This window comes from Strigops habroptila, chromosome 10, assembly GCF_004027225.2.
Source record: "Strigops habroptila isolate Jane chromosome 10, bStrHab1.2.pri, whole genome shotgun sequence".
Classification (NCBI taxonomy): Eukaryota; Metazoa; Chordata; class Aves; order Psittaciformes; family Psittacidae; genus Strigops; species Strigops habroptila.
The window spans coordinates 7,472,328-7,497,436 of NC_046359.1; the positions used below are offsets into that span (position 1 = coordinate 7,472,328).

Below are 25,109 nucleotides of genomic sequence, written 5' to 3' on the forward strand. Positions count from 1 at the left end.
TCATCGCCAAAAAAAAAGTTACATTACATCATTTTTTAAATTCAACATCCCACTAAGGAAATGGTTAATTTCCTCTAGGGAGAGAAAGCCAGTAAATAATGTCTTAATTCCTGTTTTTATCTATGAAGTTACTTTCTGAAAACAGTAATTTTGCATTCAAACCAGTAACGAGACTGGAAAGGGAAGCTATTAAAAAATTATGCTGAGGAGGAAGGACTGTTCAATACATTCCTTTGTTTCCGATCTCACTAGTAAGGAATATTGTGGTTCAGGTAATTAGTCAACCACAGAGATGAAGTAGCACAAACCTGACCTTCAACTGGCAAGAAGAGGCCAAAGGGTAATTAGGTCAGTTTGACTTTTTCCAGTTGGGTGGATCCTATGAAATTTGCCAAAGAATACTTAAATAATAGGCTGTAAGTGTTTAAGAGCTATTGGCAGTTATCTCTGAGCATGAACAGAAGATGGCAGAAAATTGCAAACACAATTTTTCTTTTTAAATTATGGGCTAAAGGAGGGGATAAGGAATTTGCTGTCTGTAATCCTTACTTCAATATATGTGAAAAGAAGTAGTAAGCACATCATAAGCACCTTAAACATAACAAGAAAATTAGTTACAGCCAACATGATTTGTCAGCAATCAATCTGAATCAAACTGTCAGACTAACTTAATTTCCTTCAGTGTCAGGACAAGCCTTGGAATATGGGAGTTGTAGTGTCACTCATCTTGACTTCACTAATTGTTAAAAGCCTTACAAGACAATCCCAGATGCAAGCATATTTAGTAGCATTTAGATGCAATGATATTTAGTAGCAAACATTTAATTATCAAGTTTCATATAAAGAGAGATTGCACAGGGACTTGTCTTGACTCCAGTACTTCTGGATATTTTCATTAACAACAGAATAATAAAAAGTCAACTTTTTTTTATTATTTTTACAAAGATAACTAAGATGGGAGCAGCTACAAAGATGCCGGGAAAAAGCTAAGCGTTAGAAAAAAAATTTTGGCGATTTTGAAAATTATTCCAGGAAAAAAAAGAAAGAAGGCACACTTCCAAGACAAATGTGCCCATGCCATAACCGAGTAACACCAATCAACACAGCAAATGCAATGTGAAAAGTAATGAGCAGGAGGGTGGCATTGCAAAGATAGATTTGGGTGCTGCATCACTGGGTCCCACACTGAATGTGAGCCACCAATGCTAATCAGAAACATGTGGAAGAGCAACACTACCTTTCATCCTGCTAAGCTCCGAGTGGACAAACTGGTGTGGAGTTTCATGAAAAAAATTAAATGAACAGCAAATCACCCTGGGAAGAGCAGAGTAAATGATAATTTGTCTAAAAAGCAATGAGAAAGGAGAAATCACAATGCTCTTCCAATATATAATGTGGCAACTACCATGGGAATACACTCTCGAACTCTAAATTTAGGTATGTGGTGATTTGAAGAAGGGCCCTACATATACTTCTCTCAATTATAAAGAAGAAAATTTCACTTACACATCAGAATTAAATATCAACAACCAAATGCTTTAATAGTAAAGACTTTAAAAAGCTGAAGTAATTTGTCATAAAAGAACCTGTGAAAGCTGTCTTTAAAAACAGACAAGACAAATATCCTTACAAGTGACTAGCTACAGATGATCTCAGCATTGGGCTAAGACTAGGTGACACAATAGCGTCTTTGAGCTCTTCAATCTGCACTCTTTCTTACCATTCACGTTATTTATTTATGTATGAGAAACATGAAGATACATCATCACCTCAGATATCTACTTGATCTCTCTGCAGTGAACTCACATGTATAACTGAGTTCCCCAAATACAGGGGAAATATCCTCCAGAGTCACTAGCTTATTTCAAATCTAAATTTGCGCATCTCCAATGCTATTTATAACATCACATGACCCTTATATATATCCACACAGCTCATTTATCTTTCCATATGCAAGCCAGGAAATTGGGGTTTCTATCTCAACAAAAAATATCTTTGACACATTAAAAAATCAAACGGAAATACGGGGCAGAATGACAAGCACACAACCTATTATACTTATAATATGATTATATTATATTTTTCTGAACTCCAGTAGAAATTTAGCACATATTTGCCTGTCATCAGGAGCAGATGTTGTTAGGAAGGTTTCTTGTTAAATTCTATTTGTAATTTTGAAGGCCCTTTTGGGTGCAGTCATATCATATACCTCCATAGCACTGTGTCTTTCATTTCAAATCAAATCCATTTTATCACTTAGACTGAAATATGTAGCTTACATCATTCACAAACCTATAAAAATATCATGACAGACAAGACTGGATAAGGAAGCAGCTTTGCTTTCTATGCACAGCTTCATTGTGATTACACAGGCATGGTGGAATTTAATACTTGAGATACAGTCTAGCCCTAAAAAAAACTTGTGTATCAGTGGTGCCACAGGAAAGTCTTTTGCGATATTCACTCTTCAGAGTCTCAAAATAATTATTAGTGAAACCAGATGACAGTAGCAAATGTAACAGTCGAGAAAGTATAGGATTCAACTACTTTGAAGTCATGGTACTTTCTTCATTAGAAAAATCCATAGGTTTCTCCAAAATAGAGAGTGATGAAATGCTTCATTCTACTTTGTGTACAGTTACATCTCCACCCACATAGCATCAGCTGGGAAAGCGCTGATGAAGAAGAGGGCTTCCTCCTCCACCAAAAAGTGGACCCCAAGCACTGCCTCCTGCAGAGAAGTTGTTAGGTGGCATTTCAATGCATTCACTGTTAAGTGTCAAGTGACCCGTTTGTAGACATTCATGGTTGCAAACATTACAGCTGAAGGTATTATACTGAAAATAGTAAGTTAAGTGTTGATAGCAATACAAGACTAGTAAGACACCCATCTTAGTAGGCACAGCAGGTTTTCTTTAAAAAAGTTTGCCAACCTGTCCAGGACAGATTTGAAGCATTTGGTTTCCATACAGCAGAGGAAAAGCTGTAGCAAAGATTTGGCAAGTGACCCGAATTTTAGAGTCATTGGTATTGCCACACAAGCTTCACTGGCTCCTGTTGGGAATGGGATTTTTGGTTTCTTTTTCAGATGGGGGATAAGGAATGGTGCAGAGCTAGAAAAAGGGACAAAGAACATCTTAGCAGTCTGAGGAAGAATTTCAAAAAGTTTATTCACTAACAACTTGGTCTTTTAAATGAGGGAAATTAATAGATGAAACAACCGCAAATGGTGACAGTAAGTGAACATTTAGAAAACTCTGCCCCAGAGTATGAAGCCTACTCCTGTCATTTAGGAGGGCCAATGACAGTTTACAGAACAGCACTGCCCAATATATAACACAACCTTAGCCAGGTAGCATTTGAAAGCTGACCTTAAATTTCAAAGTAACGTCCCTCACATGAAAGAAGATTTATTACTCTGGTGACTAACTAGAAGGAAATCTGGGGATCAACAAGGACTACAGAGAAAGGGGAAGGCACGGTGGGAGGGAGAAGGGAACAATAACCATTGACAACAAAGATACCAGTTTAAGATACCAAATCTTTTCTCTCTAAGTTATGTGAAATGACTAATGTTCTTGACTTCTTCCTTTCTCCACTCATCAGGGCAGAAGTAGTAGTTTAGGTACAGTGATGTCTTTATAGAAACAATCAGACTGCCTGCCTGACTACTACCACTACGATTTTTTACTTTGGGCTTTGTCTTTATGGCAAAAAATTTCAGCCCCACAAGCCCAACCTCTGGATTATGTGAAGAAATTTGACATAAAACCAACTTACAACCAGTTATCACATGCAGCTTAAGAGTCCAGCATTTCACTTCAACTGATGCTATTTCATCTCATGTAGCATCACTTCCCCTGCGCATGTTGTGTGTCGTATTTTTAACTGAATCCATTGAGCTTTTCTCTGGCTAGAGGCTCGAGAGACTGAAGCAGCAAGTAGATGCTGGTTCAGACTAGCACACCAGAAGGCAGATAGGCACTGTGAAAACTGCACTCAAGCTTTGTAGCAACAGGTGTTAACACTGGTTTGCCCTTGAATTACACATTTAACATTTTTTACTTGAAAGATCAGCTTGCCCTCGAATACATGTTCAACATTTTCACTTACAGAAGGCAGCAGGAAAAAATCTTTTTAATTCTCTCTTAGGAAAAAGCTCATGGATAAACTGGGAATTTTTCCTGCAGGTCTGAGCACTGCTAGGTACACTGGAATTACATCTACCAGCACCTCATCTCTCTGCTGCTATGTAAAGATCCTTCATTGTTTCAACAGCTGTGAGCAAGAGAGCGGTATACAGGTTAACAACGCTCCTCTCAAAAATGGGATTATCCTGGAAGCACTCCAGCATCACTTCAGGTTGTTTTTTTTTCTCTCATATGCCAACAATATCATGCCATGGATGGTCATTGAAAGTCTTTCACTTCAGACACTGAACTTGATTTGTCACTCTCCTTCCTTTCTACACTGAGAAATAAATAAAATCTGTATTGAATGAAGCCAGTACCACAAGGCCTAAAAGTAAGGGCTGACAGACCTGGAACTGGCACACTCAGCAGGCAAACAATTACAAAAGTGACAGGGAAAGGAAAAGGTGAGAAAAGGGAAGAGGGAGTCACCACTTTCCCTTGGAGCATGTATGAAAATTAATTTCAAATGATCACACAAAGGATGTTGCCAGGAAGCAGTTACAGTAACAAGGGAAATCAGCATTCAGAATTCCTAGGGCTGTGATCAAATTATAAAGACTAAAATTAGCCAGAGAATATCAAATGGAATGGCATTTTATTTACTTCCCTTTGTTCTGCTTTCTTCCACTGACAGAAATTAAAGTGTACTTTCTTTTACACAAAAAGCCACGGGCAGTGCTGTCCTGTGTACCTGCACAGATTTATAGCACAAAAGCTAACAAAAAGGAGGTGTAGCATCTTTTATCTCTTAGTACTTTGTGCAAAACCTGACAGCCTTGCTGCTTGAAAGAGTCAACTCACAGAAAGTGAAAAAAGTCTGAAAAGGGGCTGTACCGGAAACAAGAAGCTTTCATTTTCTGTTTTTGGAACTTTCAGTGGTCTGCGGAAGGGGGAGGAAGGTTAAAAAAAAAATAAAATCAACACAAATGTCAAGTTTGATTAGGGATCATAGCTCATTTGCTCTCTGAACTGAGAAATTCTCCAGAGCAGTTACTTCATCCAGCCCAATCTCTCACTCTTCTCTTGCAGTGACACTAATGTATTTCCACAGCACAGAGCAACTCTATTCTTTACAGTTTTGTTCAGAAGCAAACTATTGTTTTTCACCTTAAAGCACCTACTAAAATGGTGCATCACAGGAACAAAACAGGCAGTGCTACAGCAACTAGGCAGATGAGTGTTTTCTATAGCTTGGTGCCTAATAATGCTATTTCATATGGGTTTTTTTGTTTGCAACAGGTTCACTTACTCTGACCACCTTGTCTGTGAAAGTTCCAGGCTCCCTTAGGGACTAAAGTCTCAACACTCCAAGCACAGAAAATACCAACTGCCAGCTCTCAGTCTAACAGCGTGTTGTCTCTAACTTCAAAAAACATCCCAGGAAATCACCATTAGGTGAAACAATAAGACCATGAAATTAATGCCATCATTATAAACAAAGCCAGCTGTTTTTCTTTCTAAAGTGTCTTTAATTTCATTTTATTTTTCCCCAAGTCACTACACAAATGTCATTGCCAAAGACTTATCTCTTGCAAAGATGCTGGGACAGTACCAAAACAGTCATAAAATCTAAACATACTTTATAATCAAATTAAACAATGCTAAGCAAGACAAGTGATTATACTTAGTTTTATGCTGTGGGCTAAGATGATCTAAACCACAGTTCCCTTTCACATCTATACAATTGGACTGAAGCCTGAAAAACATCATCTAGAGCCTTCCTATATCATCCCCAGTTTCTGATTAAAAATCTCTTGTATTCTGTTCTAGATCTGCCATTCAGAATATTGTAACAACTACCAATTAGGTTTCCTTTCCCTTGAATTCATACAAGAAAAAACAGATATATTCTATGCATATGTGGTCTTCTTTTGTCCTTGTTTCAAAAAAAAATTTGATCATATGTATGATACATGTATCAGGTATCACTTGTGTAGAAACCCTTCTTTTTCAGTAGCTTTATTTTGGGCTGTGGCTTGTTTGTTTCCACCTTTCTTGTGACTGTGTTTCCTCTCCTTTAGCAATCTATAAATTGTGTAACGTTTAAGCACTTTTATTTTCAAACTGGCCCTTAACTGCCACTTCAAAGAACATCTGTAGGTTGTTCACACATAGACTAGCATAACTTCTAGCAGCTCTTACCTGGCACAAGAGTCTTACAGTGAACATGCTGACAGCCAAGTTTATTAAATAGGCAAAATTAACCAAGTTAGAGGGTTTCATTTCTTCTGATTTGCAGCTGTCAATATTTTTGCTTAGCCTATAATTCCTCTCTTTTTCTAGAATAATATTAATTAATCTTCAGCACAACCAACTTGTGCCTCCAGGGAACATACACCTTCCCAAGAGTGTACTGGATGTCAATAATATTAAAGCCTGTATTTCCTCACTAACAAAATCTTCATTGCCTCAGCAAATTTTGATTAGTAATCTTGAATATTAAAGATTAACATATTAAACCTAGCACATCATACAGTTGTCTTAGACTGTAGCATAACCTCGGCTTATTCCTAAATTCAATCGCCTTTTAAGATACTAACCACACACTAACCTAAGTGTTCAAGGCCAGGTTGGATGGGGCTTTGAGCAAACTGGGTGTCCCTGCCCATGGCAGGGGGGTTGGAACTAGGTTATCTTTAAGGTCCCTTCCAATCCAAACCATTCTATGATTCGGTTTTCACTTTTTCTGTTGTTTACTCGTTGCATAGAATCTCCATGCAACTGTTCTTTCGCATTTATTCTAATATGAACAGAAAGCCTGTCAACCTAAAACCAGAGGTTCATTATAAATGCACAGAAAAAATTGCTTGCTCTTCAGCCACACTACAAAATCATTCCACTGAAACGCACTACTGACCACTGCTACTGCGGATCAGCACATGTAGCAACAACTACTCCCATTCCCAAACGAAATGTTTTCTTTTATGCCACAGAACAGGTTAGCAGCCGTAGACAAGCTCAAACAGCTGTTGTATTAAACAAGCAGGCTACAGTTCTACCCTCCTATTGCAGTCACTTACCAGGAATGTTGAAATGAAACCATGCTCTAAGTTTTAGCAATGCTGTTCTGACACTTTTCCTTTATTGAATCGACCTTAATCCATAGCTGAAAATAACTTTGGTCCCTTCAAATTATGAGACTGCTTTAGAAATGGAAAAACACTCCTGAAGTATAGACAGCTAGCGTGTATTTTAGACTCTTCCACTCACACATATTGTTGAATAATACTTTAAATAGGAGGGTTTTCTACACAGGATAAAGCCTGCTAGTATTCAGAACGTGACGACAACTTCCAAAGATTTCTCCACAATCACAAAATCCATGAGTTGATTTGAGGGTTTTTTTTGCAATTAAAAAAATTGCTGGCATCATAATTCAAAGCCATTTTTAATGCCCTTTGCTAAGAACATGCCTCCCCTCCCTTCCTCTTTTCAGTCACCCAACTATCAGAAACACTTGCAAAATGTGTATTCAGGTTTTGCTTTGCAGAGCGCTAATTCATCACTGCACTATTGGGCTATATAAAATGAAAGGCAATATCCTACAAATAGATATTTCACTATTTCAGTGAAAACAGTGGAGGGACTGCTGTTGACTCCTGATGCAAATGCATAGCAAGGAAGTAAAATTTCACCAAGAGGCCTTTTTCTTTCTGGCCCCATTTTTCCCTTCTTCCAAAACAGAAAAGTTGTGCTTGCTAATAAATAAATGGGAGGGGAGGGGGGAATGTTGATGATTTGATTTTGTGTAATCTGTAACTTTTATCATGCCTCCATCCTAACCTCAGAGGAACCCAAACATTAAGAAGTGGGTAACTTTCATTTAAACTTCGAAGTTTAAAATTTCCTTTCAGTAATGGAAAGAAAGAGAAGGAAGACATTCATTCCAACTGGTTTGCAGCGTTGGAACATGTAGCAAACGAATACTTCTCTTTGTAGCAATCAATAAGCAAGAATATTAACCAAGAGAGTTAGAGTATTTTATATGGAACATTCAAAAAAAATTCAGGGTTAATAATGCATTCTTCCTTAAAAAAAAAAAAAAAGAAAGAAAAAAGCACAGTTCAAATTGAATCCAAAGACAGCAGGTGACAGAAAGCAGCAACCTCAGATGACTGTTCTAGGACCACATCCCAAAACCCAGCACAATTAGCACTAATTGGTCAGCAGTCTTAGCAGAAATGCCAAGAATTGAACAACCATTGTGAACCAAAGTCTCTGCCCTCTCCCCAGAAAGGATGCTCTTTTCAGGTCAGTAATTTGACATAGCAGTGCAGAGAAGCCAGCGCTTCCCCCTGTCAGCACAACACAGGGCCCATAGATACAGGGCTCATCAGCCACTGAGGAACATCTACAGCATCAGCAGCATCTCGATTTGTTACTTCACTTGCAGCACTCACCATATTTACCACACACCAGAGACCACCAGTAAATACAGTTCTACTATGACTATGAAATATTACTTTCTGTAGTGCAACACAGGACATCAATTACCAGGAATGCCATTGACATCTTCCACCCACATTCAATTACCCAGCTTTGTGGGACCACATAAGTTACTTCTGCTTTGAAGTGAAATGCTTTGCAGCAAAGAGTGCCCGGCATGAAAACATCGTAGGGCAGCCAGAGCACCATGCAGGTCTGCAAGCAGGGGATATGAAATAGGAAACTTGCAGGATAACTTTGGAACATGAAGTCTCATAGCAGTTTGTCTTGATTAAAAACAAAGAGGAAGATAAACGGGAGGGCAGAACTCTTCCAGAGTCCCTGATAACTAACAGCAACAGGACAGCTTCAAACAGCATGATTTCTCCCAGCTACATAGCAAGTGCAGGTTTCTTGAGAATAAGTTCAAATGATCTGCATGAAGCAGAAGACAGATGGTCAGTCCTCTAGATAGGAACTGGTGAAGCACTATGCTCTTTTAGGCACCTACCGCTTCAGGACTTCATGAATTTGGGCAGGATAATTGAGCCCTAAGGGAAAGAAGAAAAAAATTGCTCCCTGAAAAATGGCAGCAATCAAAAAGTACTATGGTAAAATACTGCAGTAAGATGGTCTCATATCAAATATTGATTGAGCTCCTGTAAACACATGAAGTTCATGGAAGTCAATTTTCCCATTAAACCTACATCACGCTTTAATAGAACTACCCCATATTTTATATTCATGTTCAGTCTCACTGCAATAGTAAAATATTTTCAGCTCAAAAATCAGACTTGCCTTTAAATGAAAGAGGATTCTAAAAGCATGTCCTGAAATATTTCACTCATCTCCTCTCTCTCCTCCTTTTCTCTCTTCTGAAATATTACTGAAATGCTATTAAAAAAAATATATCCTAGAACTCATCTTCTCCCCTGTTGAGCTGCATTCTGCTTGCAAATAGGAATGATTGGTGCAGCAGTTAAAAATACCGAATTTATAAAGTTTTATGTGCTCTCCCATTTTGTTTCTCCTTGTTCTCTCACCTTAGAGAAACAATTTTATTTCTAGAGAAGTCTGACACATACACAGACCACTATGGAGCACAGCCTTCTGTAAAAAAAAAAAAGGATTTACAATAAAGTACCCATTTATTACAGAGTTTCATTTGGTATGATAACTACCCAAATGGCAAAACAGTTACATTTACACCAGTCTCATCTCTCAAGATGCGCACAACTTTTCTCTGAGAGGGGCTAGTGGTATATTGTTCTTTTTGAGTTTTGAAAACATCATCTGAAAATGCAAAAGTAGGTAGGGGAGGGCAGGTTAGATGACAGGAAGTTTTACAATATATTAAAATGCCTTCTCATCACAGCCACGGAATTCAGATATGCACCAAATGCCTGACTGTACCACATTGTTACCATTGAAGTTACACTACAGCAAACGGATTCAGAAATGAACACTTGTTATGGCTACACAGCAGACTCATAGCAGGCCCATATTTAGATCAAAAATCAGCAGAGTAGTAAGAATTTTCCACGTGGGGTAAAAACATGAAGTTCCTTTTGATAGAAAGTAGGCAACACAGTCCCAGCTGAAAACTGCTGCACTACAGTTTTGACTATTTTAGTCTTCACTCATAAGCTAATAGGGCACTAGCACAGAGAATCATAGAAAATCTCAAGTTGGAAGTCCTCTGGAGGTCAAACCTGCTGCCAGTTTCAGAAGCCAGTTTCAAAGCTAGGTCTGGCTGCTAAAGACCTTATCTACTACAGTTTTTAATACCTCTGGAGACGGAAATACAACAGCCTCTTTGGGCAGCCCACTCCACTACACTTGCTGTGCAGAACTGTTGCCTTTACAGCCAATTTTCCTGCTGCAGTTTGTTCCCACTGCCTCTCTTCTTTCACAGGGCACCTCTGAGAAAAGCCTAGCTGCATTGCCATATTCTATTCTAACAACCCACCACACAGACAGTGACAGCTTTGGAAACCCCTGGAGTCTTCTACCCTCCAAATTAAATGAAGCCACCTCTACTCCTACATCACTCCAGCCCCCAAGCACTGAACTCCTCTTAGTCTCTCAGTATCTCTCAAACTGGGGGCCTGAAACCAACCATGGTAAGTGCTAAGTAGACAGGAATAATCACTCACTCTATCTGATGGCTACGATCCTGCTCACACAGCCAGTACATTGGGTTATTCCCTCTCAGGTGCAAGAATTCACTTTAGGGATTTTTTGTGTGTGGGTTTGTTTGTTTGTTTTCTGTTTGTTTGTTTGGGTTTTTTAAAACCTTTATGGGGTTCCTGTCAGCCTATCCTTCCCACATGAGGCCCCAGTGAATGGGAACATATTGTCTGTTCCTCCAAAGTCTGATATCATTTACAAACCTGCTGAAGATGCATTCTGTGCGACTGTTTGGATTCACAACAATACTGAACAGTACCAGTCTCAGCCCCAAGCCTTGAGGAACAGTCCAACAAGTTTTCTTCCCACCTTTTGGCTCATCTATCCTGTCCATATATATCTGCAATTTGACTATCAAGAGAGTGCACCAAATGTCTTTCTCAATCAAGAACAGGGAATGTTATTGCTTTCTCTTCACCCAAAGAAACATCAACAACTTTCTCATGGAAAGCAATCAGATTAGGCACGTTCCTTACAATCCATGCTGGCTCTTTACAATCACCTCCTTGTTATTTTATGCTTGGGAAGAGCTTACTAAACTAAACTGTTGCTTGGAGACTTACCAACACATTTTTTTTTAAGAACTGAGGACACATGGGTTCTGGGGAGGGAAAGGAGGGGGAGACCTAGGGGGAGACCTCCTAAATCTCACTGTCAGGAGGTCTTCCCAATACTTTACCTACAAGTTTTTCCTTGAAATTCAGTCCATTCTTCTCAGCTCCACCTCCAATCACAATCGGATTCTGCATCTGTGGCAATCGCTTGTCTTCATGAAGCAGCTTATCCTATCCTCAGGAAGAAGGTGAGGGTTCTCAGGATCTCAGATCTCTCTAGTTTATCAAAACACAAAAATATCCCTCCAATATCCAACTGATAGCTAGCACTTAACAACTGACATCTTGCCTACACACCAAAGCTCCCAACTGTCCTTCATCTGTCACTGATAAGACTGCATACAAAGGTGTAATTTGGTACCAGTGGAAAATTAAATTCCATTATAGCTATTGCATTTCCAACTTGATTTTCATTTGTTGTCCATATTTCTAGTTTTCATGTATTTTGACTTACCAGATAGTCATTTTGAGCCTTCACCTACCTCTTTTTTAAAGCCATTAAAAGCTTTTTCCCTTCAGCCTTCCACTGCTTCTGTAGTTGCTATGATTATTCTATAATAAATGCCAGTAACAAATCAATTTCCACCTCCCAAGACGCCCAGATGCCTACCATTTCAAGTGTCCTCCCACCAGCTTTCAGCTTCACAATTTTTAATCCATATCCCAAAAGAAATTCTGTCCATCTCATTCATTTTAAATATTCATTGACTTAAGTGCATTCTTAGCCAATTTACATTTCTCCGAATGATAAGGTTTTCTTGTCCTTTCAGTCAACACCGTCATGCTATCTCATTGCACTTCACGATCTAAGTCTTCATTAGGTGTGCATTAACGCTGTTCTACTTACCATACATCCAAGTCATCTTTCATTTCACCTCTGTACATACACTATCTCATGAAAGAATGGACACCAGTTTTTCTACAATCATTTTCAACACAAACAATGTATGGGTGTTAGGAGGAGAAAGGTTGGTTACCATTTACACTTCTCAGGTGTTTGCTAAAAAGGTAAATCCTAAACTCATGAGATGCTGATCATTAGATATTATTTACTAAATCTCCTGCTTCAAATTAGCCTTTTTTTTTTTTTTTTTTTAAACCAGTGCACTTTTAGTCTCATTCTATTTCAGTAGATATCAGTCATTACATCCAAGGTTCCCTTTAATTCTGGCCTCCTCCCTTTTATAAGGCTTTATGGTAGATCTAGATCTAATTAGAATGTCCCTTATATGACTAGAACAATTTTGAGGAGTCTGGACTTAACTTTCCCATCTAAACAAAGAAACTGTCTGCGTAATTTAGCAATGCTTTTGGCGACAGAGGCACTGCATCATTTTCCAGCCAACAACTAGCTTAATACAGCAGCCTTCTTCAGGATAAGCTTCCAAAATTAACATTTGTTCTCCCTTTTACTGCCCAATAAATATGTACTATACGTTGCTGCTGTAGTTCCTCCTCTTCATCTACACTTAGTTACTTTTATTTCATATCTGAATGCGATCAAGTGCCAATGATTTATTTTCTAAACCAACTTGAAGTCATGTAAACTTAAACGCTTATCTTTATTGAATTCATTGGAACCCAGATTGATGTACCCATTCCTCAACATGGCCTTTCACGGTTTTTTTGACCCACCCTCATGACCCTCATTTTTTTTCAAAATCTCACAGGAACAGAGCCTTTGCTGCTACTCTCAAAATTCAACGTAATGTAAATGTCCTCTGGAACACAATCACCAGTATCACAGCAAAAGACGATTTTTGCTGACCCCAGCATTCACTGTGCTTCCTGTGGGTTTCTAAACTTAACACTAGTCATAAAGAAATTAAACATCAGAAGATGAGAGAATTGCATTTTAAGCTACATATTCATAAACAAGAACCAAAAGATACATGTTTCTGACTTCTGCACTTCTCTTCACAGCTGAGGAAGTCAGAAACTCACCTAAGTTATCATGTATTGCATCAAGAGTGAAGACTCATGTTGGATCAGATTTGAGGTTTCAAACATTTTATATAAAGGGGGTTTATGAACTATTTATTTTTAAAGAGGGTTCTTCTCAAGAAGTCATCATAAAGGAAATGAGAAAATACCCGCTCAGCTACTAGCTATGATTGTCAGTCTGTTCTCCAGTGGATGAATGCTTCAGTCCCTTAATGTTAGCAATTCAAAAACACCACTGTCAAGTTCTACAAGCAGGATATATATGTCAAGGTAATCATTCACCTGTCTGGCAGAGACTTCTGTTGGATAAGTTAGAGAAAACCACAATTTTCTACTTCCTTTTCATAGAATCAGAGAATGGTTTGGGTTGGAATGGACCTTAAAGGTCATCTAGTTCCAACCCCCATCCCATGTCTACCTTCCACTACCTTCCACTAGACTACATTGTTCAAAGCCCCATCCAACCTGGCCTTTAACCCAACTCTCTCAGCCTGTCTTAATAGGAGAGGTGCTCCAGCCCTCTGATAATCTTCATGGCCTCCTCTGGACTCACTCCAAGAGGTCCATGTCCTTCTTGTGTTGGGGGCCCGAGAGCTGAACGCAGTACTGCAAGGCAGGGTCTCACAAGAGCAGAGAAGAGGGGGAGAATCACCTCCCTCAACCTGCTGGCCATGCTCCTTTTGATGCAGCCCAGCATGTGGTTGGCTTTCTGGGCTGCAAACACACACTGCAATACTACATTACTTATAAAAATAAGTAATAATGCCTTTCTGGTCTCTTAGGAGAGATCTATCAATCTGTAGCTTTACCATGATTTTTACTGTTCCCGATAATTTACAATTTTATCTGAATCTTAGGGTATACCTTATAGAAGACACTCTTTAGGGAACAATCACATTTTAGCAAGAACACAGAGCAGATGACAGCCCCTTCAAAACTTTTTTCTGGTTGTTCACTCTGAATGTCAAAATGTTAACACAAGAGTTACGAGATAAACCTGCTAACAAGAAGACAAAACTTATTACACATTGTCCTGATAACACAATGCTAAGTGTGCACATCTTGCCGTGGTATGCTACTAATTCCAGTGTAAGAGAATCAAACAGCAATACTAATGAAAAGTTACATCTGGCAAAACTCACCTTGGTACAAAGAAATTAGTGAAAGAAAAAGCAGTAAAGAAGAAATACCCTAAACCTTGGATTTCCTGGTTTTCATCAATGTTGTAATACATCAAAGGGTTTATTTTTATTTCTTCTTTTAAGAAATTTTGCAAAATGAATACTATGAATGCTGAGTCTTACTATTACACAGAGCTGCTAATAAGAGGAACTGACTTTCTACAGTACAGTTCAATAATAAAGCCTTGTTTATTCTTCTATAAACAATGCAGTTTTATACAAACACTAACTTGAAGAATTTGTCTTAAATATTTCATTGGCGCTTTTTAATGTTTATTTCATTGGCACACTGTTATGCTTCAGAAGATACTTCACATGAAACATTTAGATGGCAGTTTATGAAGCAACTACCCTGTACACAATGCAATAATTCATATACTCCATAGTAAATACTTCTCTTTGGCAGAACTGAACTATATTAGTGTATCCACAGAGTTCACAAGACATGTACAAACTTATTAAATTCCAAATACAGAAGTATACAGAGCAGTACAAGAAATCTTTCCTGACTGAAGTGAATTTTCGTATCACTTCCTCGTCATGTACTAACATTTCCATCACCAGACTCCCATATATCACTGCCTTACATTGACACCTGCTGGAAGTGACTGGGATTGTAAACCATTCCTTTTTTCTTCAGTCAGGGTCTTATTTAACTCTACAGGCAGTCCAACAATTCTACTTTCAGTAAACTAGGCACAGACATCTGAAAAGACTAAGCTGCGTGACTTTTTAACAAAGATAAACATACAATGGCTAATTCTAAGCTACACAAAAATTCCTGAGGCTATCACTGCAGGGGTTCCCAATCAGAAAATACCTATTTTTTAACAGCCTTTGAGAAAACTTTTTTACTACCCCTTGGGTAGATTTAAACTTAACAAATCAAGTACCCAACTACTGACTAGTTTCTTAGTCTAATTAGCAAATTATTAGTGCAAATGTCACCAAATAGTTCTTGTTTGACAAACAGTTACAAACAAGATTATACACAAAAATGTGATTAAATAGGTCTTAAACCACTTACTTTCCTAGTGCTTATGAAGACAGTTAAAAACATGTCTAATGAAAAAGATTTGCCTTATTTACAACAGCAAACAGGGCTGTTTAGTGACAGAATTGATAAATACAAGAATAACTGAGGCATGCTTGTTAAAATAGCTTGTCTGTACACAAACTACTGTCTTTCACTCTTCATAATGAAGATGCACCTCTTAGTACAGCTTTGTAAACAAAAGCACACTGAAACATCTATTTGAAAACAATGTGATTTTCCCCTATGACAGAACTTCTACAAGCTTCGCTGTTACGAACCAGATACTGCATTATACCCTTTTCTTACTTCCAAATTCTACTACAGAGGTAGCATCTCCTTTACTTAATGTCATTTTTGTGTTTCTCATAATAGAAAACACATTTCAGACTGAAGCAAGTATGATGAGGTACAGCAGCTTTGCTTTATCGTTGGAACAAGATGTGGTCATGTGCTTTGGTATTCACACACCTCGTATGCAAAATTCCTAGTTTCACCAAAAAACACAGGCAGTTTTAAGGTATAAGAAGCAGCAAGAAAAAAACAAAACAAAACAAAAACAAGTTCAAAGGCAGTCAAATAGAATTTTTATCAGGTTATGTCAGTATACAGCTGAAGACCTTGCCAATTTTATATTTTTCCAAAGTTACAAAGCAGGATCCTTATATTGAAGTCCAATGATACACCACAGTCTGACCATTCCACACAAGTACCAATGCCACAGCAGTATTACCTCGTGGACTTTACAGACCGGTTTGAATTTTTTTTTATTTTATTTTTTGTTTTATTTTTTCTGGTGAGTGATCAACCTACTTAAAAAAATATTTTTACTAAGATCCTTACCATAGTATTAAAGTTCAGAACTATTAAACCTGTACAAAGCCAAAAGTAAACAGTCTCAGTGGAAGCAGAAATAATCTGCCACCAAAACAGGTAACAGTAAAAATACCAATGAGTGGTAGCCTATGTCAACATGCTTTTCATGCAACTTCTCCTTATTTTTTAACTCTGAAAGAACTCTATAAATATAGGCAGGTGAAGACAAAATTCCATGGCTGCATATTAGTCTGCTGAACTCATTCCTAATTAAAAGTTTCATCAAGCTCAAAAGCAAAAACACTGGGCATGGAAGAAGGCAGTTATTTACATAATGGGTACGCAGGAGTTAAAGGACTGCATTTACCAAGAATTAACCAACTCCTTTGCAAAAGGAGATGTGGTAGTATTTTACAAAAGATCACCGATCATTAACAGTTTCCTTACACACACTTAAATGGTAGCCAAGAGAGCACTTTTTTTTTTTTTTTTAATATGTTATCACTGGCAAGCACAGGGGTTTTTTTACATATACATTCTTTAACAAAACACACACGAGAGCATGGCAGGCTTTAAAAACACGCTACATAGCCTAGATACTTTTGACACTCCTCCCATTTTTGCTTTCTTTTTACCTCAGAAAGACGACAGAGTTAGCATTAGACACTCAAGATTTAGGGCTTACATTTCTTACCTTACAAAGCTTCTGGTAACGGGGAGAAGAAACTGCCATCCTCTGTAAACGATGCAACAACACCACAACTTTCTGCAGAGATGTTCTCACCACAGCCATCATTTTAAGTTTGCCACACTTCTGAAGACACCTCAGAATTTGCATTATAAATGAAGAGCAACTATCATTTCCTCCCGGTCACTGGACAATGATTTGCCAGCTTTCTGAGCATGCTCTCTTCCAGGACTGCTTTTGCAAGCCACAGGCTTTATACGTTTCAAAGGCAAAGGAGGTTGATACAGCATAAGTTTCTCTCCCAAAATAACCCCACAAAACAAATGCAAAAAAAAAAAAAAGAAAAAGAAACAGCCTTCACAGATTATTCTAACCAGTATTGCTCAGTTCTGCTTGTGCAAAGGGTAAATGAAGTTGTTGAGCAGCTGAGCCTCTGCCACCGTTCAGGAGTACACTAAATAGCCAGAAAAGGTTATTAATTTAAGCCTGAAAGCTGCAGGAACAAAAAAGGAATTCCTTCAGGAAGACGGCTCCAGTGTATCACAACAGTTGTTCTCCCCTAGTAGCTGCTTTCTATCAGCAGACTAAGGCTCAGGAAAAGGATGCTCTCGTTCTCAGACTGAACGCAGCTCTGGCAGAGCTGTAGAGTGAGTGAATAACAGACTGTGTTATAAATCTTGAGAGAGGAGCAGAGGGATACCTGCCCTAATTATATCAGCCATACGTTAAAGGCTAATAAATCACACCGGCGCTTCTCAAAACTAGATTACCCAATACAAAAGAAAAAACTGCAGGGGGTAAACCTCTCTGTTATGAAAACTCTCTTGAAGCTAATTTAGTCAAAGGCATCTCAAAGGATTCTCACTTGCACCGGAAAGTGCTAATGCTTTTTGGGAGCTGTTTCCAATTAAAATATTTTCCTGAATGACTTATTAGGACAAGAAAGAATAGGGTTTTGACAAATTAAAAGCATAGTTGCATCATCACCCCTTTTTCTAGCTACCCTTGAATCCAAAGAGCTAACTTCATTTTGGTGTTTTTCCCATGACAAAGCAGATTTATTTAAGCCATCCAAGGATGGCAGTAGGACATTCAAGAGCATGCCAGTGTTGTGTTACCAGCGAGGCACTCCCAGTGCAATACAGCCAAATACCCCTAGGTGTGGCAATACTGCAGCGTAACCAGAGACAGCTACTTCTTGTTTCTCCCAAAGGTGCTGTCTTGAATGTACTTAAAACTGTATTAGAGGGGTAGCTGTAGCAAAGGTTCAGGGAGACAATTATCAGCACAGTAGGTGGTAGACACCATTACAAGTAATCATTATTTAACATGCGTATTGCCACATGAACAGGTACATACACTTCTCAAGCACATCAATCAGCAGAGTATGGAGGCACCAACTACAAGTAGCATCACAAGTTCTTATGATCCTAGATAATGCATAGCCGAGATGCCAGTGCTTTATACACTGGTTTTCCCCTTCTCAGGCACTTTCCATCTGAGGGTATGAATGCCAGGTACAGGTTCTTCATACAGGACATACAAAAACTCTTCCCATCCACTTCAGCTAACACCACCTTTTCACCCTTATTTTTAGAACCGAACCAATGTTTCTACCAGTTCTCACGTAAACCCCTCTCACCCGTACTCTGTTTTGTTCTTTACCTGTCCAGCACCAAAAACATTATTTTGAGGAAATAGAGCCTTCATTCAACTCCGTATATAGAAATCATACCACATGGATTGTCCACCTTGCCAGACTCACATTCCTTCCTCATCTCCGCCACTCATTCGAATCATTCCAATTCTCCTGGTTTATATTTACTCTTCTATCAGACCACAAGCCTGCTTCTTTAACCTACCAGCTGTAGCCTACCATCATTAGCTGGTATGCTGTTACCAAACATTTCTGAGGAAACCTATGAAGCAGCACCAGTCTAAAACCACTGAGCCATTCAGAAAAGACTTTACAAGAGCTCAAAGCTCTTCTACATAAGACAAACCACAGTACACACCAGCTACCTTCTTTCAGTTCCGATTTTTTCCTTCCCAGCTAATACACAAGTTTGAATCAAGCAGTGAGGTAAACTAACAGTCCACCACTGGTCATGTTGATTTTAATTCACAACAGAACAAAACTTTCAAATTATTTTGAACACCTTTATATCTGTAGGCACAGGACTTCACACACAAGAGCCCAGCATTACGTCTTACTATTTCCCTGCTCATTTTCTGCATCTTGTTTCACATGAAGTTTTAACATCTTTCAGCTGGCTGCTAAACATTTTCCAACACAGACTGGAGTGTTTTGGCACTGACCTAAAAGGAAAGTGTTCTGCAACATTTAGATACTGAGAGAATGAATTAAAAAGCCTGATGATATAACTATGAATTTTCCTCCTTTTCAAAAAGAAAAGATTACCACACTCAAGTTTTGCATTATCTGCCTAGTACTGATGATAGCCTCAGATGTCGTAATGGAAGGCTAAACAAGGCTTTGACAGTGCCCAGATCACTGATTCCACTGAAGAATGGCTTGAGCTTCAGCCAAACAAGTTAGCCCCAAAAAATGTAATGGAGGACAGTCCTCCCACGTGCACACACAGACGCCAGCTTAACAGATGATTCTATTTTGAAAATGCATGACAGAACAGCAAAAAATTATCCTGTTTCATCTACATTCAGCACGTTTCACCTAGAATTTATCACACTTTAAACTCATAGAAAGGTTTTACTCAATGCACAGGCCTTGGGAGCACAGGCATCTTCACATAGAGCAAAGAAAGTCATAAGCTTTACAGTCTTCTTAAAACCATTTAGGAAAAAAAAAAATACTTCTTCACATATTCAACAAAGCACAAAAAAACCCACACTTATTTTATACTACTCAACAGGAGAAGAACAGGAGATTATCTTTGTTAAATCAGATATTAAGCTTAAGAACTTACAAGAGAGCGCGCTTGATTTTTTTTAAGGTGCCACAAGATGTTAGAGATTCACTTTGTTTTCAGAAGTTCATTTCAACAAATACTTGAAAACAGAAATGTTGATTCTGGAGTGTTTGCCAGTGTCATGATATGAATGTCTTTACCTATATTTAAATATTTAAAGATTGAAAAATAGTGTGGGACAGTTTGGAAGCCATTATGCTATGCCAGTCTTTGACATGCTCTACTTACCTTTCTTTGGTAGTTGAAAAAAGCTCGCAATATTATGTAAAGTCATGGGTAAGTGATTATGGTTCATGTGCACAGTATGTAGAAGCACACAGTCACAGAAAAAAGATGCTGAACAAGGGGAGGCTGTGCCCAGGCATCTACATCTGCCCTCTTAATGGTTATAAGTAATAGGCATGTTCAAGAGCTGGTTATAGACCTTCTTCACATAGCAGGCAGTCTTGCCCACAAGTTCTCCCCTCACACAGCACAGCTCTAGCAATTTTAACCAGACAAAAGCACAGTGAAGGAGGGCAAGCAATCTTCCATGACCAAGGTACTTCACAGCTGCATAGAGCCAACAAGCAAATTGTGAAACAGCAGCTTTACCTTGGTGTGACTGACTACAGAGAATGCAAGGTAACGTAGAAATGTCTATTTAAACACAGCATATATTGTTAGCTTTCTGTGGCCCTGTTTTAGCTCCTCCACCTCCATCATAGTAGTGGTTTGGGTTTTCTTGCCAACAAAAAGTATAATATTAACTTCCAGGTGTTGTCATTACAGACTAATCTCAGCAATCCACAGAGTCACATGTCTACAGATGAGTTACTTGACTGACCAGAATCCTATAAACATTAGTGAGTGACATGTCATCCCCAACAGATAGAAGCTTCCACAATATATTGTTCTCTTCCTTATGACTACATTAAGCAGCTTGCTATCAGATACTTTAAACTGTCTTGTTTAATTTAAATTCAATGTAGATATGTTAAGATTAGCAGCACTACTGAAAGCAGCACTTTTTTTTTCATTATAAACTGTTCAAACCCCATGAACTTAGAGCACAGACAACATTATTCCAAACCCAGAATGCAGGATTTAATAAATTATCTAACTGCCCAGTTCTGTGCATATCAAAATAACTGTGCTAAATGAGGCAATCTAATTGAAGGGAAAAAAAAACAGTATTAAAACATGCAGGAGAAAGATGACATGAACAGCACTCACATCAGGCAAAAAGGACAAAGGAAATTCATATATTATAGAAGCACAAAATCCTTTTAGCCAGTGATGCTCAACCTTTTGCTGCCACAGACCCAACAGTATTAAGAAATGTCTGTCAGGTCTCCACACCTTTTCCTCCTGTTTTCCCACAATATAATATACCCTTGATGCAGACTGAAACCAGTTCATCTCTCTCTCTCCTACCTCCACAAAGATGATGTGCGGGATATGGGAACAGGAAGAGCCAGATGATATAGTACTCAGCTAGTCTGTGTTTCTTAAGACGAGGAAAAAGGATGCCCCATCTATATTTTAGATAAGCTACGGTGCCCATACATTAAAAAAGACCATAAATAGTGTCAAGCTAGTCTCCTCAGTTATTTCTTAGGTTTCCAGTCTGTGGCCTGTATAGGAAGAAAGGCCAGCTGGGGAGCTGCTGGGCAGCAGGAGAGGTAGAAGAGATGATCCAAGCATGACAATGTCTTGGATTGCAGGAAAAACAGGAGAAAGGCAGCAGGCAGGGACAGGAGCCAGCATACCCCAGGAGGGCTTTACTTGGAGGGAAGTAGACGAAATTGTTTGGTTGGACAATCACATGACAGGACTTGATTTAATCAACTATACACTTCTTGAATATAGTCATCCTTCAAGAACACTGAAGAGCCCTCAGTGCCAGAGACACCCATGAAATATGTATTTCAAAACTCAGGAAGAAAAATCTGCTTCCTTCACAAACCTGACTTCTAAAATACTGTTTTTTAAACACTTTCCGATACACTGCAGGTTTCCCCACTCTAGTAGATAGAATTCCTTTATCACATTTGCCATTAAGATAAAGCATGAATAACAACAGAATTATTTAGTTTCTCACCTGCATCTGCTTTCTGAGTTCCCTTATACAGGCACTGTCCTGAGCAATGTTCTCACGCTGGGAAGCATCTGCCAGAACATTAATTGTTGTCTCTGCCTCTTGAAGCCACTTGAGAAAGCTCTCCAGATCCTTGTGTGAGGCCTGTACTGTCTTCAGCTCAGTCTCCAAGAAATTCTGCCTATCAACAGCTCTGAAAACAAGAAAAGTGTCAGAATATCTCCCTATAACATATAGCATTACATACATCATAATGGAACTACTGAAATGAAATCTGAAAGTTATCTCTATTAAGAAACTATAGATCTGTCACAACTTGCTTTATCATTATTTATATCACTGTTTCTCTGGTTATTATATTTATAGCTACAGGCGGATGTTCTGAACTGGTTACGTATGTCACAGCCCTTTTTAAAAAAAGGATGTGGAAGAAACTAAGTTATCAATTAAAAACCTAGCTTCTCCATTTTGAGTGTTACTATCATGGACTTACACTATCCCAAATGGTAGAAGTGTTCTTCCCATATGTGAAAAGTGTGCTTTTCCTCATCAACAAAAAACATACAGAGTAGAAACACTGAGGGTCTGGAGGATATTTGCTTCCTTTTCTACAATGAGCAGAAACACTTCACTAAATTTGTAAGAGTTAAAGTGCTGAGGGATGAAAAGTCAAATACCTGTTTCTCTCTGCTAAAGGGCAAGACTTCTGACACTATCACTCAAACAAACAGAATAATACACTGCCTTCACAATAGTCAAGCAATGCTCAACATGCTTAAATCTAAAAAAAGACTGGCAGAATATAGTTCCAATTTTCAATCAATACAAAAGATATCTGGTTGGTACAAACACAAGAGTTGTTGCTTGTAAGAAGATTTTTTAAGATGAAAAGAACTCATTTAAAGCCTTTGGATTATCTTGCTAGTAAGCAACTTCAAAAGATTTCCTAGAAAAAAAACAGATCACATTCTACTGCATAAGAGAACTGTTTCCTTGTCATTGAAATGAAACTCAGATGGGAAATTGTTTCAGTCAGCAATTTTAAAAGCTCTGATTAACAATGTTAATTAAAGCATGACAAGCTAAATTTCATCCATTTGAGGCTGTTATTCTGCAGTATCCCTTTTCCCAAAATCAGAACAAAAGAAACAAACTGTCCCACACCAGCTCACTGTACAGAAATCCCTAACAGGCTACTATCTAGAATACTGCAAAATAAGTAGGAAGTTAATTTAACATCAAGCATAATCACATTGTAAGAATTCAGGGTAAGTATTTAATTTCAAGTAAGGCAAGGCCAAAACATTCAGCATTTGATATTTTCCCATACATTGAACATTCCCATGCATTTCCCAAACATTTAACATGTTTCTCTAGACAGGCCTTGTGCGTCATTTGCCTCCTTCTACTTAGGATTTCTTTCCTCCTTGCCATGCTGAGCCAACAGTACTACTCAATAGCATTAGGGCATCACTGTGTTTGGAATCACTGTGTTTAGAATCACACATTTCAAAAGTAGTTAAAATATTATTTTTTAGAAAAGAAGCTGCAGGTGTTCACTACCATTCAGGATGATACTTCAAAGCAGGCATTCTGGTTTACTAGAACATCTGAAAAGACAGATGCGTGGAAAAGCTATTTTTCCCCAGTTCTGCCAGGCTTACATTCCTAAATATTAGCATAACCAACTGAATTTTCTAGAGACTACTTGCAAAAAGACAGTGGTGCAACCCCTGCTTTAGGGGCTTAGGTATTATGTCACTTGTTCATAATTGCTTTATCCAAAATAAGACTGCATGAACCATTCCTGACTTCATGCTTGCCCAAGTTTTGGCTGCTGGTAAATGACTAGCAGGGCAAGAAACCTTCATTCTTACTTCTCACTTGAAGCTCTGGAATGCTTCATCCACTCCTGAGTAAAAATAATAAATAGCATGCTAGGGATTACAAATGGCTTGACAGATATTGCCCAGAAAAGATAACAACTACCAGCTCAAAAATTAGAGCACACCAAGGAACTGCAAGAAAAAAGTAAAGTAAGAGCAGTTATGAGCTCTGACTTCAAACTCCTCTCCCTCTGCAGGGATTTTCTTCCCTAGTAGGGGGTTAAGGCCAAAGGTGGAAGAACAGCAGTGACAACAGGAAGAACAGACTGGTAATAAAAGTGACCTTCATAGAAAAAGAAAAGCCCCAAAGGATGAAACACTGGAAGTGACCCAGATCTCCAAGTCTAACTACTGATGTACTTTAGATGGGGACTGAGACAACCTGTACTTTGTAGCTAATAACATTCATTGAAGAATGTCGTCTTCAGCCTAAACTTTCAATTTCTCAGACTTTCTGCTTGGTTGAAATTCAAGAATGAAATCCTATTACAGTCCTACTGCTATCATGATATTTGAATTAAAGCTGAAAAACATTCCTTTCACTAAATACATACTCCAGCAGCATAAATTAATAGACTTAAACAAATAATGTTCTAAGACTATAGGTGCTTTTAAAGAGGACCTGTGTAGCAGTAGCCAGCTACACTTTTACAAAGCAGACTCGAATACTTTCTTTTCCTTCCAGTGAAGGCCACAAATCTAAAATAGAAAATGATGGAGAATTCTGTACTACAGATTAACAACTACCCCATGTTATATAAAGATGACTCAAATTTTCAAAGAATTCTAATACAATTAGAACAGCCTCAAAAAATAGAGGGTAATTCCATGATGTAAAAACTAAATATAAGGAGAATGCACAAATGCAGCTAATTTCACTTAGCACAGTGATAGCGGAGAAGGTCTAAGCAGATGCTTCAGCAAAGACATGTCCAAGAAAAAGAAAATTCTAACTCTACTATTTATGCTTTAATGGCACCGTTTCAGGTTTCTGTTCCACACGACTAATTTTTCTGTTTTAAACTAAAAATCTGCAATGCATACAAGTGTGTGATCAAAAGAAAGCCAGAAAATAACATCTGTGACAGTACAAACAGCAACTATAATC

At 38.3% G+C, this 25,109-nt stretch overlaps 1 protein-coding gene across 8 annotated transcripts in view; it reads right to left on the reverse strand.

Annotated features, from left to right (window-relative positions):
• Window positions 1-25,109, reverse strand: part of UTRN (utrophin) — a 374,126-nt gene that overhangs the window by 180,550 nt on the left and 168,467 nt on the right. For 6 of the 8 annotated variants that reach the window (XM_030500119.1, XM_030500120.1, XM_030500121.1 and 3 more), the window contains one exon: window positions 22,119-22,308. In XM_030500119.1, the coding sequence (XP_030355979.1) occupies window positions 22,119-22,308 (190 nt within the window). Of the gene's footprint in view, window positions 1-17,090; window positions 17,336-22,118; window positions 22,309-25,109 lie in introns of those variants that run through there. The other 2 variants (XM_032920200.1, XM_030500125.2) reach the window with 2 other exon arrangements.